This window comes from Camellia sinensis, chromosome 15, assembly GCF_055761805.1.
Source record: "Camellia sinensis isolate YWXY chromosome 15, ASM5576180v1, whole genome shotgun sequence".
In the NCBI taxonomy this organism is placed as follows: Eukaryota; Viridiplantae; Streptophyta; class Magnoliopsida; order Ericales; family Theaceae; genus Camellia; species Camellia sinensis.
The window spans coordinates 20357908-20370219 of record NC_138975.1 but is presented as its reverse complement, the minus strand read 5'-3'; the positions used below and the strand labels follow the sequence as shown (position 1 = coordinate 20370219).

Sequence of the window (12312 nt, the reverse complement as noted above, 5' to 3'; positions counted from 1 at the left end):
TATACAGGGGCAAAGCTCCTCTCTTCATTGGATCTCTACAATCCATGTGAGCGGATTTTCATGGTCTCACACTAATTTTGATTAATCAGAAAAGATTTGTAGAAATGTGGGGAACATTTTTGTTGTTTATTTACTTAGATTGCTTTAAATCAATGTATTTATTACCGAAAGCTCTTATATGCCCTTTTATTTGGTTGTAGATCTCCTGTACCAATTTGCTGTCCCGACTTCCTGTCTCATGCGTCTCCGCTCGCCACGTGGCCTAATATTCAAACAAAACTTAACTCTGTCAAGTTAACAGAAACTCTTTTATATATTTTATAATTAAAATAAAATAAAAATCTAAAGAACTCTAGTGGGCCTATTCATTTGCGTCAGGATCCTCTAGAGTATAATGTCTAGAGTGATCTCCTAAAGTAAACGATCCAATGGCTGAAATTAAAACTCACCAAAACGACGTCGTTTTGGTGAGTAAGTTTAAAAAAAAAAAAAAAAAAAACCAGCTTTTCATCCCTGTAAGCCAATTTCGGAAAATCACAGTGTGTTCACAGACAGACCATCTTCTCTTTCTAGAAATCCCACACTCTCTCTCTAACAATCATGGCGATGGAGGCAAGGAGACACTGCTCTTCATCTCTGTGGTTCTCTCCTCTCTCCTCCCTCTTCCTCTCCAGAGGCGACTTCCTTGCTCTCATCTTCGTTCTCTCTCTCCTCCACCACCTTACTCTCTCCACCGTTTCCGTCGCTGACTCACACTTCGAGGGTTTCGACGCAGACGACGAAACCCTAGACGATGACTCTCTCCATCTCATCGATCTCCCTCTCCGATCCCCAACACCTCCGACTATCACTCAGTCCGACACCACCGAGTCCGATCATGGACCCCCTGATCAAACCCCTTTTTCAGCTGATTCAGATATACCTTCCAAACCCTCAACGAGTTCGTTCGAGTACTGGGACGAAGACGAATTTGAAGGCCTCCCTGTACAATACCAACCTCCAGAAATCGTGAATTTAACCGATTCCGAATCGAATTTGGATTCGAAAATTGAAAAAACTGTGAAGAACACTGCTAATGTTCAACGATCGTATTTAGTCGAGATTGCGTGCGGATGGTTCTTGATTATCTTTGTAATCAATTATTTCTATGGTAAGAAAGAGAATGAGAACAATGCGTTGGCTTGGGCAACGAAATTCGCGACCAAGGACTCAATTTTCGACAAGAATTTTAGTCTTTTGGGGGTCGGTGATGAGGCTGACTCGCCATTGTTGTTGAAAGAAGGATAGAATGTGTTCAAATTTTATGCGAGCGGGCGGCAATTTTGTCAGGGATTGTTGGCGACAATGGAGCTCAAGAGCTGGCACGATTTCATTTCGAGATTGTTCAATATGGTTGTGCCTTGTAAAGATGAGATGACTTTTGAGGTTTATATGAATGATGAAGCAATGCATCAGGTGGTTCTTGCACTGGCAAAGAAGAAGGCGTCAAAAACAATGCACAAAGAAGTGAGGGATCTTCAGGGTTTCGCGAGTTTAGTTTCGCCGCCGAGTAATAGGAAGTGGGTTGTTGAGGATTTGGCTGTTATTTCGGATTTCTAGAGAGAGAAGATGGTCTGTTTGTGAACACACTTTGATTTTCTGAAATCGGCTTGCAGGGGTGAAAAGTTGGTTTTTTTTTTATTTTTTTTTAAACTTACTCACCAAAACGACGTCGTTTTGGTGAGTTTTAATTTCAGCCATTGGATTATTTACTGTAGGAGATCACTCTAGACATTGTACTCTAGAGGATCCTGACGCTATTCATTTACCTACCTTCTCTTCTGTACCTTTTAGATTTCCAAGAACAACACTCCATATATTCAACAATATAGAGAGAGAAAGTAGTAAGAGAAACAGAGAAAAAGTTAACACAAGTTGCAAAGGTGAACTAGAGGCTTTGTGTTGGGTTTGTGACGCAAGTTGCGAACGATTCTGCAAGCATGGATTTCTTTATGCTTCTTCTTCAAGTTCTGCCCAATTTCTCAACAAATTGACATAACAATGCACATTAAGGGGTTATTTGGAATGATCTAAATAAGTAAAATTTTTGACTTTTTATGAAATATGTGTTGGATTTGGATTGGGTTTAAAGTGATGTGTTAGAGAGGTGATGTGATTTAAATAAGATGACGTGACTTAAATATGATAGTGACTTTTTGACTTTTTTAAAACTTACCAAACCAACCCTACATAGGTACACACTTTATGCTTTTTTAAAAATATATATGATACACACTTTTTAAATAAATTTCTCACCAAATTGACATAACAATGCACATTATAATTTTTTTTTAAAATTAATTAGTCAAAGCCCATATATGTATATATATATATATATATGATATGAAGGTTAAAAGTAGGGATAGATTTAAGCAGGAACTACACGTGCCCCCAACCTTCTGTTTTTTGTTATTTTTTATTTATATTCAAGATTAGTCCTAGAAGCCCATGTGCCCCGACCCCACCATCTAACTTTCCATTATAATATAGTATTTAATAAGTTTTTAAAGATTTTCCTGTGTAGAATTGATGAATTTTGTTAATGTATTTGTTTGTTGTTAATATAGTGGGCTTATTTATTTAATTTTTTTATAATAAGTAAAAGGTTGTGTCTTAGGCTTTCTTATTTATTTTTTATTTTATCATGGAAAGGTTATGGACATTGAAGATAATTATTCAGGAGATGACTTACAATCTCGGCGCAGGTTGCAGTTTGAAAATGATATTCCAATGGGGGATGAAGGTGAGCAAATTGAATTACAAAACTCAGTAGCTACAATGAATGGTATAGATTTAGTTCATTCTGAAATTTCAAAAAATGTAATTCCAGAAGTTGGCATGGAGTTTTTTTTTTTTTTTTAGAGAGGATAAGCAATTACACAGAGGAAGACGCCTCAGACATCACCAACGCCATTAAAGAAGGAGGAACCTCCTCCATCCAAATACGTGGCGTCTCAAAATCAAAGGCTAACCTACTTAAACAATGAGCCACCGAATTGCCATCCCGACAAACATGCGAAACCGATGAAGAAGGAAACCGCAAAAGGAGCGCTTGAGCCACCCCCACAAAATGACCATAGCAAGAGAGGTTATCCGCCTTACCTTGAAGTGCAGCCACCACATTTTGAGAGTCACCTTCCAGATGAATATGGCCCAATCCCAAATCACAAGCCAATTGCAGGGCTTTTATCGCTCCCATAGCTTCCACACAATCAACGTCCTCCATATACTGTAGCCGCTCAACCATAGACGCAATGACTTCCCCATGACAGTCCCGAATAATAATGCCAACCCCAGCACTGGCATGGGCCTTCCTAACAGAGCCATCAAAGTTCAATTTGAAGACATCCTCGCGTGGCGCAACCCACCTTCGCATCGGACCCTGGGCCGGAGGAAGATGGCCACGGTCTTGAGCTTGAGCATATTCGGAAACATAATTTACCGCGAAAGAAACAACTTCCTCCACCGTCCTTGAATTGTTGCCAAACAGAATGGAGTTTCTATTATTCCAAAGGCACCAACACATAGCCACAAATAATTGCATGGATTCTGGACCAATTGTGGCCATGAGTTGATATACCCACTCAAAACAATTGTGCACAGGATTGGATTTGATAAACAAATTAAGTGAGCTCGATCGCCACACTTGCATGGCAAAGTCACAATTGTGAAAACAATGGCCTACCGTTTCAGTCTCCACTCCACACCAAGGACATAAGTCCATATTGACGATATGACGTTGCCTCAGATTGGCCCTTACCGCTAACAACCCAAGGCACATTTTCCATCCAAAAATCTTTAGTTTGGTCGGTAAATTAAGTTGCCAAAAACCTCGCCAGAACTGCTTAGGCGACTGCCCATTAGTGGAGGTATCACCGTGGCCATCCACAGAGGCCATATCCATACACAAGTGGTATGCCGATCGTACTGAAAATTCACCATTTCGGGAAAAATGCCAGACCAATTGATCCGGGGGTAACGTGGGACAAAGAGGAATACATCGGATAGCCTCCACATCCATGCCCAAGAAATTTTGCGCAAGCATCTCATCATACCATGCTCCCTTCTCAGGATCAATTAAATCACTAACCCGCGCATCATCCGGAAGATTCGAAGGTGGCAAGATTATTTTAAAGGAGTGAGGCCTTGGAACCCATTTATCGTACCTAACCGAGATGCTTTCACCATTTCCAACTCGCCATCGAAGCCCAGCATTTAATAATGTTCGAGATCCGACGATACTCCTCCAGGTGAATGATGGGTTACTCCCGACCACAGCATCAAGAAATGAAGTTTGTGGGAAATACCTAGCCTTAAGGACCCGCGCAACCAAAGATTGAGGCCGTTGCAGTAGTCGCCAACACTGTTTGGCCAGCAAAGCTGAATTGAAATGTTGAAGGCACCGAAATCCCATACCACCACATAATTTAGATTTACACAATTGTTTCCAGCTAGTCCAATGAATTTTACGGGTTTCCTCTCTTTGTCCCCACCAAAAATTGCTCACCATAGATTCAATTTCATGGCACACTCCAGTTGGAAGGCGGAAGCAGGACATAATATAAGTGGGTATGGCTTGAGCAACAGACTTAATGAGGACCTCTCTACCCGCCACCGATAACGATTTTTCCTTCCAACCATTTAACCGAGACCATACTCGCTCCTTAACAAACCCCAAAACGGCGCGCTTAGAATGCCCCACACAATATGGTAATCCCAAATACTTCCCATACGGCTCCAATGCCCCCACCTCTAGAATAGATGTCACCACTCGCTGAGTAACCAAGTCCGTATTTTTACTAAAGCAAACAGCCGATTTTTGAAGATTAATTTTTTGCCCCGATGCTTGTTCGTACTTGTTGAGAATATCTCTCAGGACACCCGCCTCACCTTCCTTAGCAGCCGCAAATAGAAGACTGTCATCGGCAAAAAATAAATGTGACAAGCGCGGACTACCACGGCAAATTGAAATTCCGGACAACCTGTTAGCTGCCATGGCATGGCCGAGAAGTGCTGACATTCCTTCCGCACAAATAGTAAACAGATAAGGGGAAAGCGGGTCCCCTTGGCGGAGGCCCCTTGATGGGTAAAACATGCTAGAAGGCTTTCCATTAATAAGCACTGAAAAAGAAACAGTGGACACACAATTCATAAGAAGTTGCACAAACCTTTGCGGGAATCCTAAGAGGAGCATCATCTGATTAATAAATGGCCATTCCACTCGGTCATAGGCTTTGCTCATATCAAGTTTTAAGGCCAGGCAGCCATCCTTTCCGGCCCTCTTATGCTTAAGAAAATGGAACACTTCAAATGCCACCAACGCGTTATCAGTAATGAGGCGGCCTGGAATAAACGCACTTTGAGTGTCGGAAATTACAGAAGGCAGCACCTCTTTAAGGCGATTGGCCAACATTTTTGCAATTATTTTATAAACAACATTACACAAACTAATTGGCCGAAACTCTGTCATGAGCTTGGGGTGCTTAATTTTAGGAATCAACACAATGAAAGTATGATTAATATGTGAAATCTCATCAACCCCATTCAATACCCCAAGCACCGCAGAAGTCACACTAGGACCCACCACTGGCCAAAATTTTTGAAAAAATAAAGCAGGCTTACCATCAGGCCCGGGAGCCTTTGTTGGATGCATTTGGAACAGCGCATGGTGGAGCTCAACTTCAGAAAATGGTCTACTCAACTGAGATGCACTGTGAGCGGGAACTCTAGCCTGAATCAACTGCAGAACTGGCCCCATGTTCAGTTCCTCACCCGCCGAAAATAATTCCTGAAAATATTTGACAAAACTGTCCTCCACCACTCGTTGATCCTCCTGCCAAAAGCCATTATGATCCACAATGCCAGCAATTTTCTTCTTCTTATGACGTTGGGTGGCCTTGGAATGAAAAAACGAAGTATTACGGTCCCCATCCTTAAGCCAATTAGCTCGAGCACGTTGTCCCCAAAAAATAGATTCCCGATCCAAAATCTCATCAATATCACAACGTAGCCTACCCATTTCTGCAGCGGCGTTCGGACAAATGAACTGTTGCGTAAATAACCGCTGTAATTGATCGGTTTTCTCCTTTAACTGTCGCTTTACACACCCAAAAACATGGCGATCCCACAGTCGCAGCGAAGAACTTACACTTGTAATATTAGAGACCAAATGTCGAACATCCGCATTAGAAGAATTCATCCAATTATCAGCAACTATTTGCTCACAACTTTCATGTCGTAACCACATAGCTTCGAACCGATACATGCGATGGCCACTAGCAGGAGATTGACGTTGATCTTTAGCCCCACAAATGTCAACACAAATCGGTAGGTGATCCGAGGATGTACACGCTATAGGATAAACCTTTGCATGTGGAAACAAGAGTTGCCAAGCATCATTAGCAAAACCACGGTCCAATCGCTCCCGAACCAACGCTTGGCCACCACGGTTATTAGACCAAGTGAAAATTGGCCCCACAAAGCCCAGATCAGCCAAGTGTGCATCTGCGATCACATTCCGAAACTGTTCCATTTGGGATGGACTACGCCCCATGGCACCACACTTCTCACGGCTAAACAGAATTTCATTGAAATCCCCCGCACAAAGCCAAGGCATTTGGAAGCATGTTGATAGTTTACGCAATAATTCCCAAGATGTTTTCCGTTGTGCCGTTTCCGGGTGTCCGTAAAATCCCGTAAATCGCCAAGATTGTTCCCCCAAGCCAGCGTCTACAAAAACATCAATATGACCAACCGAATAACTCTTCACACTAACTTGGATACCTTCTTTCCAAATCAAAGCAAGTCCGCCTGCAAGTCCAACTCGGTTAACATAAAAACCACCACAAAAACCCAATTTTTGCCGAATCCCATCCATGTGCTTCGAATCGAGCTTGGTTTCCATGAGAAAAACCAGCCCAGGAACTTCCCTCTTCAGTAGAAACTGAAGAGATCGAACTGACCGTGGGTTCCCAAGCCCGCGGCAGTTCCAACATACCACATTCATTGGGATCGGCGGGGCTGAATATCAGCCTCCACCGTTGGAATATTGTTATGTGGGTTGCTGTCAACACCCCCATGCACACACAAGCGTTTCCCATTCTTCACAACCAAGGTTTCATCACTCAGATTCCCATCCTGAATTCCTACCTCCTCAATCACTCTCTTAGACCCCGTAACAGGGGAGTGGGCCTTAATGCAATCCATATGCTGCCGTGCCACCCGTTTCCATTTCTTTTTGGGCATCACCGAGCCACTTAGTGAGCTATCCTCCACCTCCATCTGAAGAATAGGATCCATGGAAGGCAGCTGGGCCCCCACACCGGACACAATTACCGTGGGCTTGGCCCCATCTAGGCCCAATCTGGAATTCTGAGATTGATGCCCCAGCCCTTCGTTTTCAATATCTTCCCGCCCATGCAAATATTCAAAACTACAAGATGTGGGTGGAGATATGTTACTTCCCGAGATTGTAGCCTCATATACCGCGGTTCCTTGATCAGCGCCCTCAATCACGGGGGTCAGAGTTTGTCCACTGATTTCTTTCCTATCCCGACGCCTGTCGGATTCCATCGGAGCACGGGTTGGCGAAGCACGCAGAGGTGCCCCCTCCTCCTGATTCACCTGTGCATGATTCGTCCGCAGCGGTATCCCCTGCCCACCAGGATGCGTCCCCCCTACTCCTTTGTCAATCGAACCAGCGCGACGAGACCCCTTACTTTTGATATTATCCATCCTCAACCATGCCCCATATTGCAAACTATCAACCCGAGAGCCATCGGCAGAGGATAGTTTATCATCACACTCCCGTTCGCTGTGGCCGAGCCTTCCGCAAAAATAGCAATAGATCGGGAGACGCTCATATTTGAAGTCCACCCAGATTGGTTCGGCAGAGGACAAAGCCAATTTCATCCCCCGTCGTAGGGGCTTTCGAACATCAAGGGCCACCCGAATTCGCATTGTTCGGCCCCATGCAATGCCACCATCTTCATAATCCATATCAATAAATTGGCCAACAGCGTTGCCAACTATTTCTCCAACCTTTTTATTCATCAGAACTAGCGGAAGATTGCAAACATGCACCCAGAATTGCACCCCTGTTAATTGAATATCAGATGGTTGAACGTTGGGATCCATCTCGCCCAACATTAGAAGATGCTTGTCGAATGTCCAAGGGCCGTTCGATAAGACTCTCCGTTTATCCACAACATGACCAAACACGAACACAAACAGGTTGTCCCCAATGACCCGTACTTGCATGCCTTTAGTGGGTTGCCACACCGAGAGCAGGGTATTCTTCATGGCTTCGACATTAAACGGCCTACGAGTGAGTAACTTGCCAACAAGACACATATCCGATTTGCCCATCATCAAGCTTGTAGACTCCCCCCCAATCCTTACAACTGTGTCCTCCTCCGAAGTGAGAGATAGCGTACGAGTAAGGTCGAGAAGGGAATCCGCCATCGTATCAGTACCACCTCCGCCACCTTCTATCGGAAGAAAAAACTTGCACACAGCAAGAAAACCCCCCTACCGAGAGAGAGAGGACAAAACCTCCACTCTAGAGAGAGAGAGGACGAGAAAATTCACAAGTTGCGTTTTTAAGTTGGCATGGAGTTTGAGACAGAAGAAGTGGCATATCAGTTTTATAATACGTATGCATACAAAGTTGGATTAAGTGTGCGTAGAAGCAAAGAACATAAAGATAGGATCAGTAAGATACTAGACAGGATCTTTTATTGCTCTTGTGAAAGTAAACGAGAAAAGGATAAACGGGGTGTTAATGTACAATGTTATCGTCCTGAAACAAGATTTGATTGTTTGGCAAAGATGAAAGTGAAGTATTGTCATGTGATTGAAAAATACCGTATTGCTGAGTTTGTTGCTGAGCATAATCATAACACATGTACTCCAAGAAAGACTCATTTATGTAGGTCTCATAGGAATATTACTCTTGCTCAAGCTGCTGAAGCAGATATGGCACACTATTCAGGTATAGTTCCAAAAACAACAGTTGAGTTTATGGCTAAACAGGTTGGAGGACGAAAGAATCTTGGGTTTATTCCTCAAGAATATAAAAATTATTTGCGTTCCAAGAGAACTGCACAAATGAAGATGGGTGATGCAGGTGGTGTATTGGAGTATTTGCAAAAAATGCAATTAGAAGATCCTAATTTTTATTATGCCATACAAGTGAATGAAGATGATTTGATTACTAATATCTTTTGGGTAGATGCAAAGATGATGGCTGATTATGCTCATTTTGGAGATGTAATATGTTTGATACGACGTATAGGAAAAACAAAGAAGGTTGACCTTTTACAATGTTTGTTGGGGTGAACCATCACAAGAAAACCACTATTTTTGGCGCTGCATTGTTAAATGACGAGAGAACTAATTCTTTTATGTGGTTAGTTGATACTTTTGCTAAGGCTATGTTTGGAAAAACACCAAGAATTATCCTTATAGATCAAGATCCAGCAATGGCAAAAGCATTAGTTGCTCAGTGGCTAGACACGTTTCACCATTTATGTATTTGGCATATCTATCAAAATGCAGCTATGAAATTTAGTGGTGTATTTGCAAGGTTCAAAGAATTTACAAAAGATTTTATTGACTGCATATACAACACTATGAGGAAGAAGATGATTTGTTGAACCTTGAAGATAATGATTGGTTGAAGTGAATGTATAATATGAAGGAGAAATGGGCTTTAGTTTATGGCAGACAAACTTTTTGTGCAGACATGACCACCACCCAGCACAGAGAGAGCATGAGTAGTGTTGTAAAAAAATGTTAACTACAAGCATGATTTGTTGTTTTTTTTCCAACACTTCCAAAGGTTAATTGATGGTCGCCGTTATGAAGAGCTCAAAGCTGATTTCAGAGCAAGTCAAAGTACCCCAAGTTTAACATTTCCGGTAGAAATTTTAAAGCATGCAGCAAGTATATGCTCACCGGAGGTCTTCGAATTATTTCAAGCTGAGTTGTGCAAGGCTTATGATTGTAATATGCATCTATGTGGTGAGGATGGAAAAGTGACTGAATATAAGATCATTCCTTACCATAAGCATCACGATCATACTGTTACACAAGACTCATCAAAAGGTACAGTGGTGTGTAGCTGTACAAAATTTGAGTTCATGGAAATTTTATGTTCACATGCACTTAAAGTTTTTTCTTCAAAAAATGTTACTAAGATACCTGACCAGTACATTTTAAAGAGGTGGACAAAGGATGCAAAATCAGGGAGTATAGAAGTGACTTGTATAAGCTATGAAGACCCAAAGGCAATGATTGGAAGACAATACAAACAGTTGTGTCACTTGTGTACTCAATTGGCAACTAGAACTACTGAAACAGAAAAAACTTATAAAATTGCTTTAGATGGCCTTAACAAGATATTGGAAGAGATGAATGCGAGTTTAAGAGGAGTTGTAATTGAGACAATTGGGACTTCACATGCCAACAATAATTTGTTCAAGCAAAACGAAACCATATGCGTTGATGGCATTGATGTAAGAGTTAGAGGTATTAAAGTTAAAAGAGAGAACTAATAGCAAGTCTAGCAAAAGGCCAAAAGTGCTCTTGAAAGGGCTACTAAGAAGAAAAAATCTCATGGAAGTCCATTCTCAAATGATGTTAACCCAATGTATGATCCTGTTGAACAAAGTGCATTTTCTCCGTCAGCGCATTTCACACAGGTATCCTTATTGTTATATAAAATCATTTGTCTTCCTTTTATTTTAATATAGTCATAGGTACTATAAAATAATGTGTCTTCCTATTTTACAAGTGATGTAATTGATATATATGATTCAATTCAAAAAACCAATAGCAAACTCAATGTTCACTCAAGTATAGATGTTCCTACTGTGCACACATTATTTCATCAATCGTCACAACTAACACAAACATTCCAATATGGACAAGTAAATTAGTCTCTCATAAGTTCTCATTATTAAACTTGTATTTTTTTATTATTTATTTTGTGTTTTGTTTTGTTTTTTATTAGCAGGATAACTTATATGTTTCATTCGTGCAATTTTTAAATAAAATATGTACTAGAAAAATGATCTTAGTACTTACAGTCTATTCAAAAATCAACAAAAGCCTACTAAAATGACTGATTTACTACATGTAACTTGGTGTTTCTTACATGATTTACATTGATTTTTTTTTTCTTTCTTTTTTTCCAATTTAAAAAGAAAACGCCACAGAAATAACATAATTTTTCCTATTTACAGGCACAACTACCAACACAAGGATATGATGCATTTTATTTCAATAGCTTTCATGACAAAGGCCAACGAAAGGAGGACCAACATTGAAGTTTAAGATGACAATCATGATGGAATGCCTGCGAAGATAGCTTTATTTAGCAATAATCAAAAGTTGGTTTTTATGTGGGGATGCTAAAGTTTCAAACAGTTTTACAAATTTCCTTTTGATTTACGCATGTGACTGAATTTTTATGTAAAGATTGACAACATTTGTTTTTATTATTTTTCTAGTTATTGAATTTGTGGCAAGACAATTGATTAGTAACACTTTGTTTTTGAAAGAGTTGAAGCAATATAAAATTATCTATAGTTTTTATTTAATTTCTCATTGAAAGCTATTATCTTATTTGTGATTCTTGATCACTCACACAAATCATGTTGTAAAAGCTCCTCTGTTGAACCCAATTTGAGCTAAGATTTGATTTTTTTAAACAAATTATGACTCTGGTCACAAGCTAACAATATGATTACTTGAGGATGTATTTTGACAAAATGCAACCACCTAGACATATAGTCAAACAAAAATATTTTATTATGTTTGGTTCATTGGAATAAAATTTTTACTTTTGATTTACTATGAAAATTATAGAAAATACATTGAAACTAGTTTTAAGGAAATGAGTATTTCATAAGGCCATCTCCAACCTTTCACAATTTATTTATTTATTTTTATTTTTATTTTCATAAAAAACTTAATTTGGTATAAGCAATTCAATTTTTTTTTTTATATATCAAATTTTCATCAAAATCTTTTTTAGAAATTCCATCTTATCTCAAATTTCTCTTTTCTTCAAATTTGACCCCAAAAAAAACATCTATAATGTCTGAGATAAAATTCAAATTTGATAAGTTATCAATTTGATTAAAAAAAAAAAAAATTACTCTCCTTCAAATTGAAAGAATTTGAGATAATTTTTTGAACATCTTTAAATTAAATTAAAATGTAATAATAGAAATGTGAAGGATTAGAGATGCTTAGACTAAAAGTATG

At 40.0% G+C, this 12312-nt stretch overlaps 2 protein-coding genes and 1 pseudogene across 2 annotated transcripts; 2 read left to right on the top strand and 1 right to left on the bottom strand.

Annotated features, from left to right (window-relative positions):
- The first annotated feature begins 600 nt into the window (after nt 1–600).
- LOC145812844 (uncharacterized protein At5g49945 pseudogene) lies at nt 601–1599 on the top strand (annotated as a pseudogene).
- A 5442-nt stretch (nt 1600–7041) lies between these two features.
- On the bottom strand, nt 7042–8502 carry LOC145812842 (uncharacterized). The gene has a single exon (XM_082908068.1). The coding sequence runs from the start codon at nt 8500–8502 to the stop codon at nt 7042–7044; it is 1461 nt and encodes a 486-aa protein (XP_082764194.1).
- A 147-nt stretch (nt 8503–8649) lies between these two features.
- Nucleotides 8650–10595, top strand: LOC145812841 (protein FAR1-RELATED SEQUENCE 5-like). The gene is made up of 3 exons (XM_082908067.1): nt 8650–9364; nt 9454–9625; nt 9881–10595. The coding sequence occupies exons 1-3, from the start codon at nt 8650–8652 to the stop codon at nt 10593–10595; spliced, it is 1602 nt and encodes a 533-aa protein (XP_082764193.1).
- Nucleotides 10596–12312: the final 1717 nt, after the last annotated feature.

Excerpts from the sequence above, each read along its gene's own strand:
- LOC145812842 (XM_082908068.1), bottom strand. The coding sequence starts at position 8,502 with ATGGCGGATTCCCTTCTCGACCTTACTCGTACGCTATCTCTCACTTCG.
- LOC145812841 (XM_082908067.1), top strand. The coding sequence starts at position 8,650 with ATGGAGTTTGAGACAGAAGAAGTGGCATATCAGTTTTATAATACGTAT. Across the intron at positions 9,365-9,453 it reads GAAGGTTGACCTTTTACAAT|TTGATACTTTTGCTAAGGCT; the intron begins GTTTGTTGGGGT and ends TTATGTGGTTAG. Across the intron at positions 9,626-9,880 it reads TTTAGTGGTGTATTTGCAAG|GTTAATTGATGGTCGCCGTT; the intron begins GTTCAAAGAATT and ends ACACTTCCAAAG.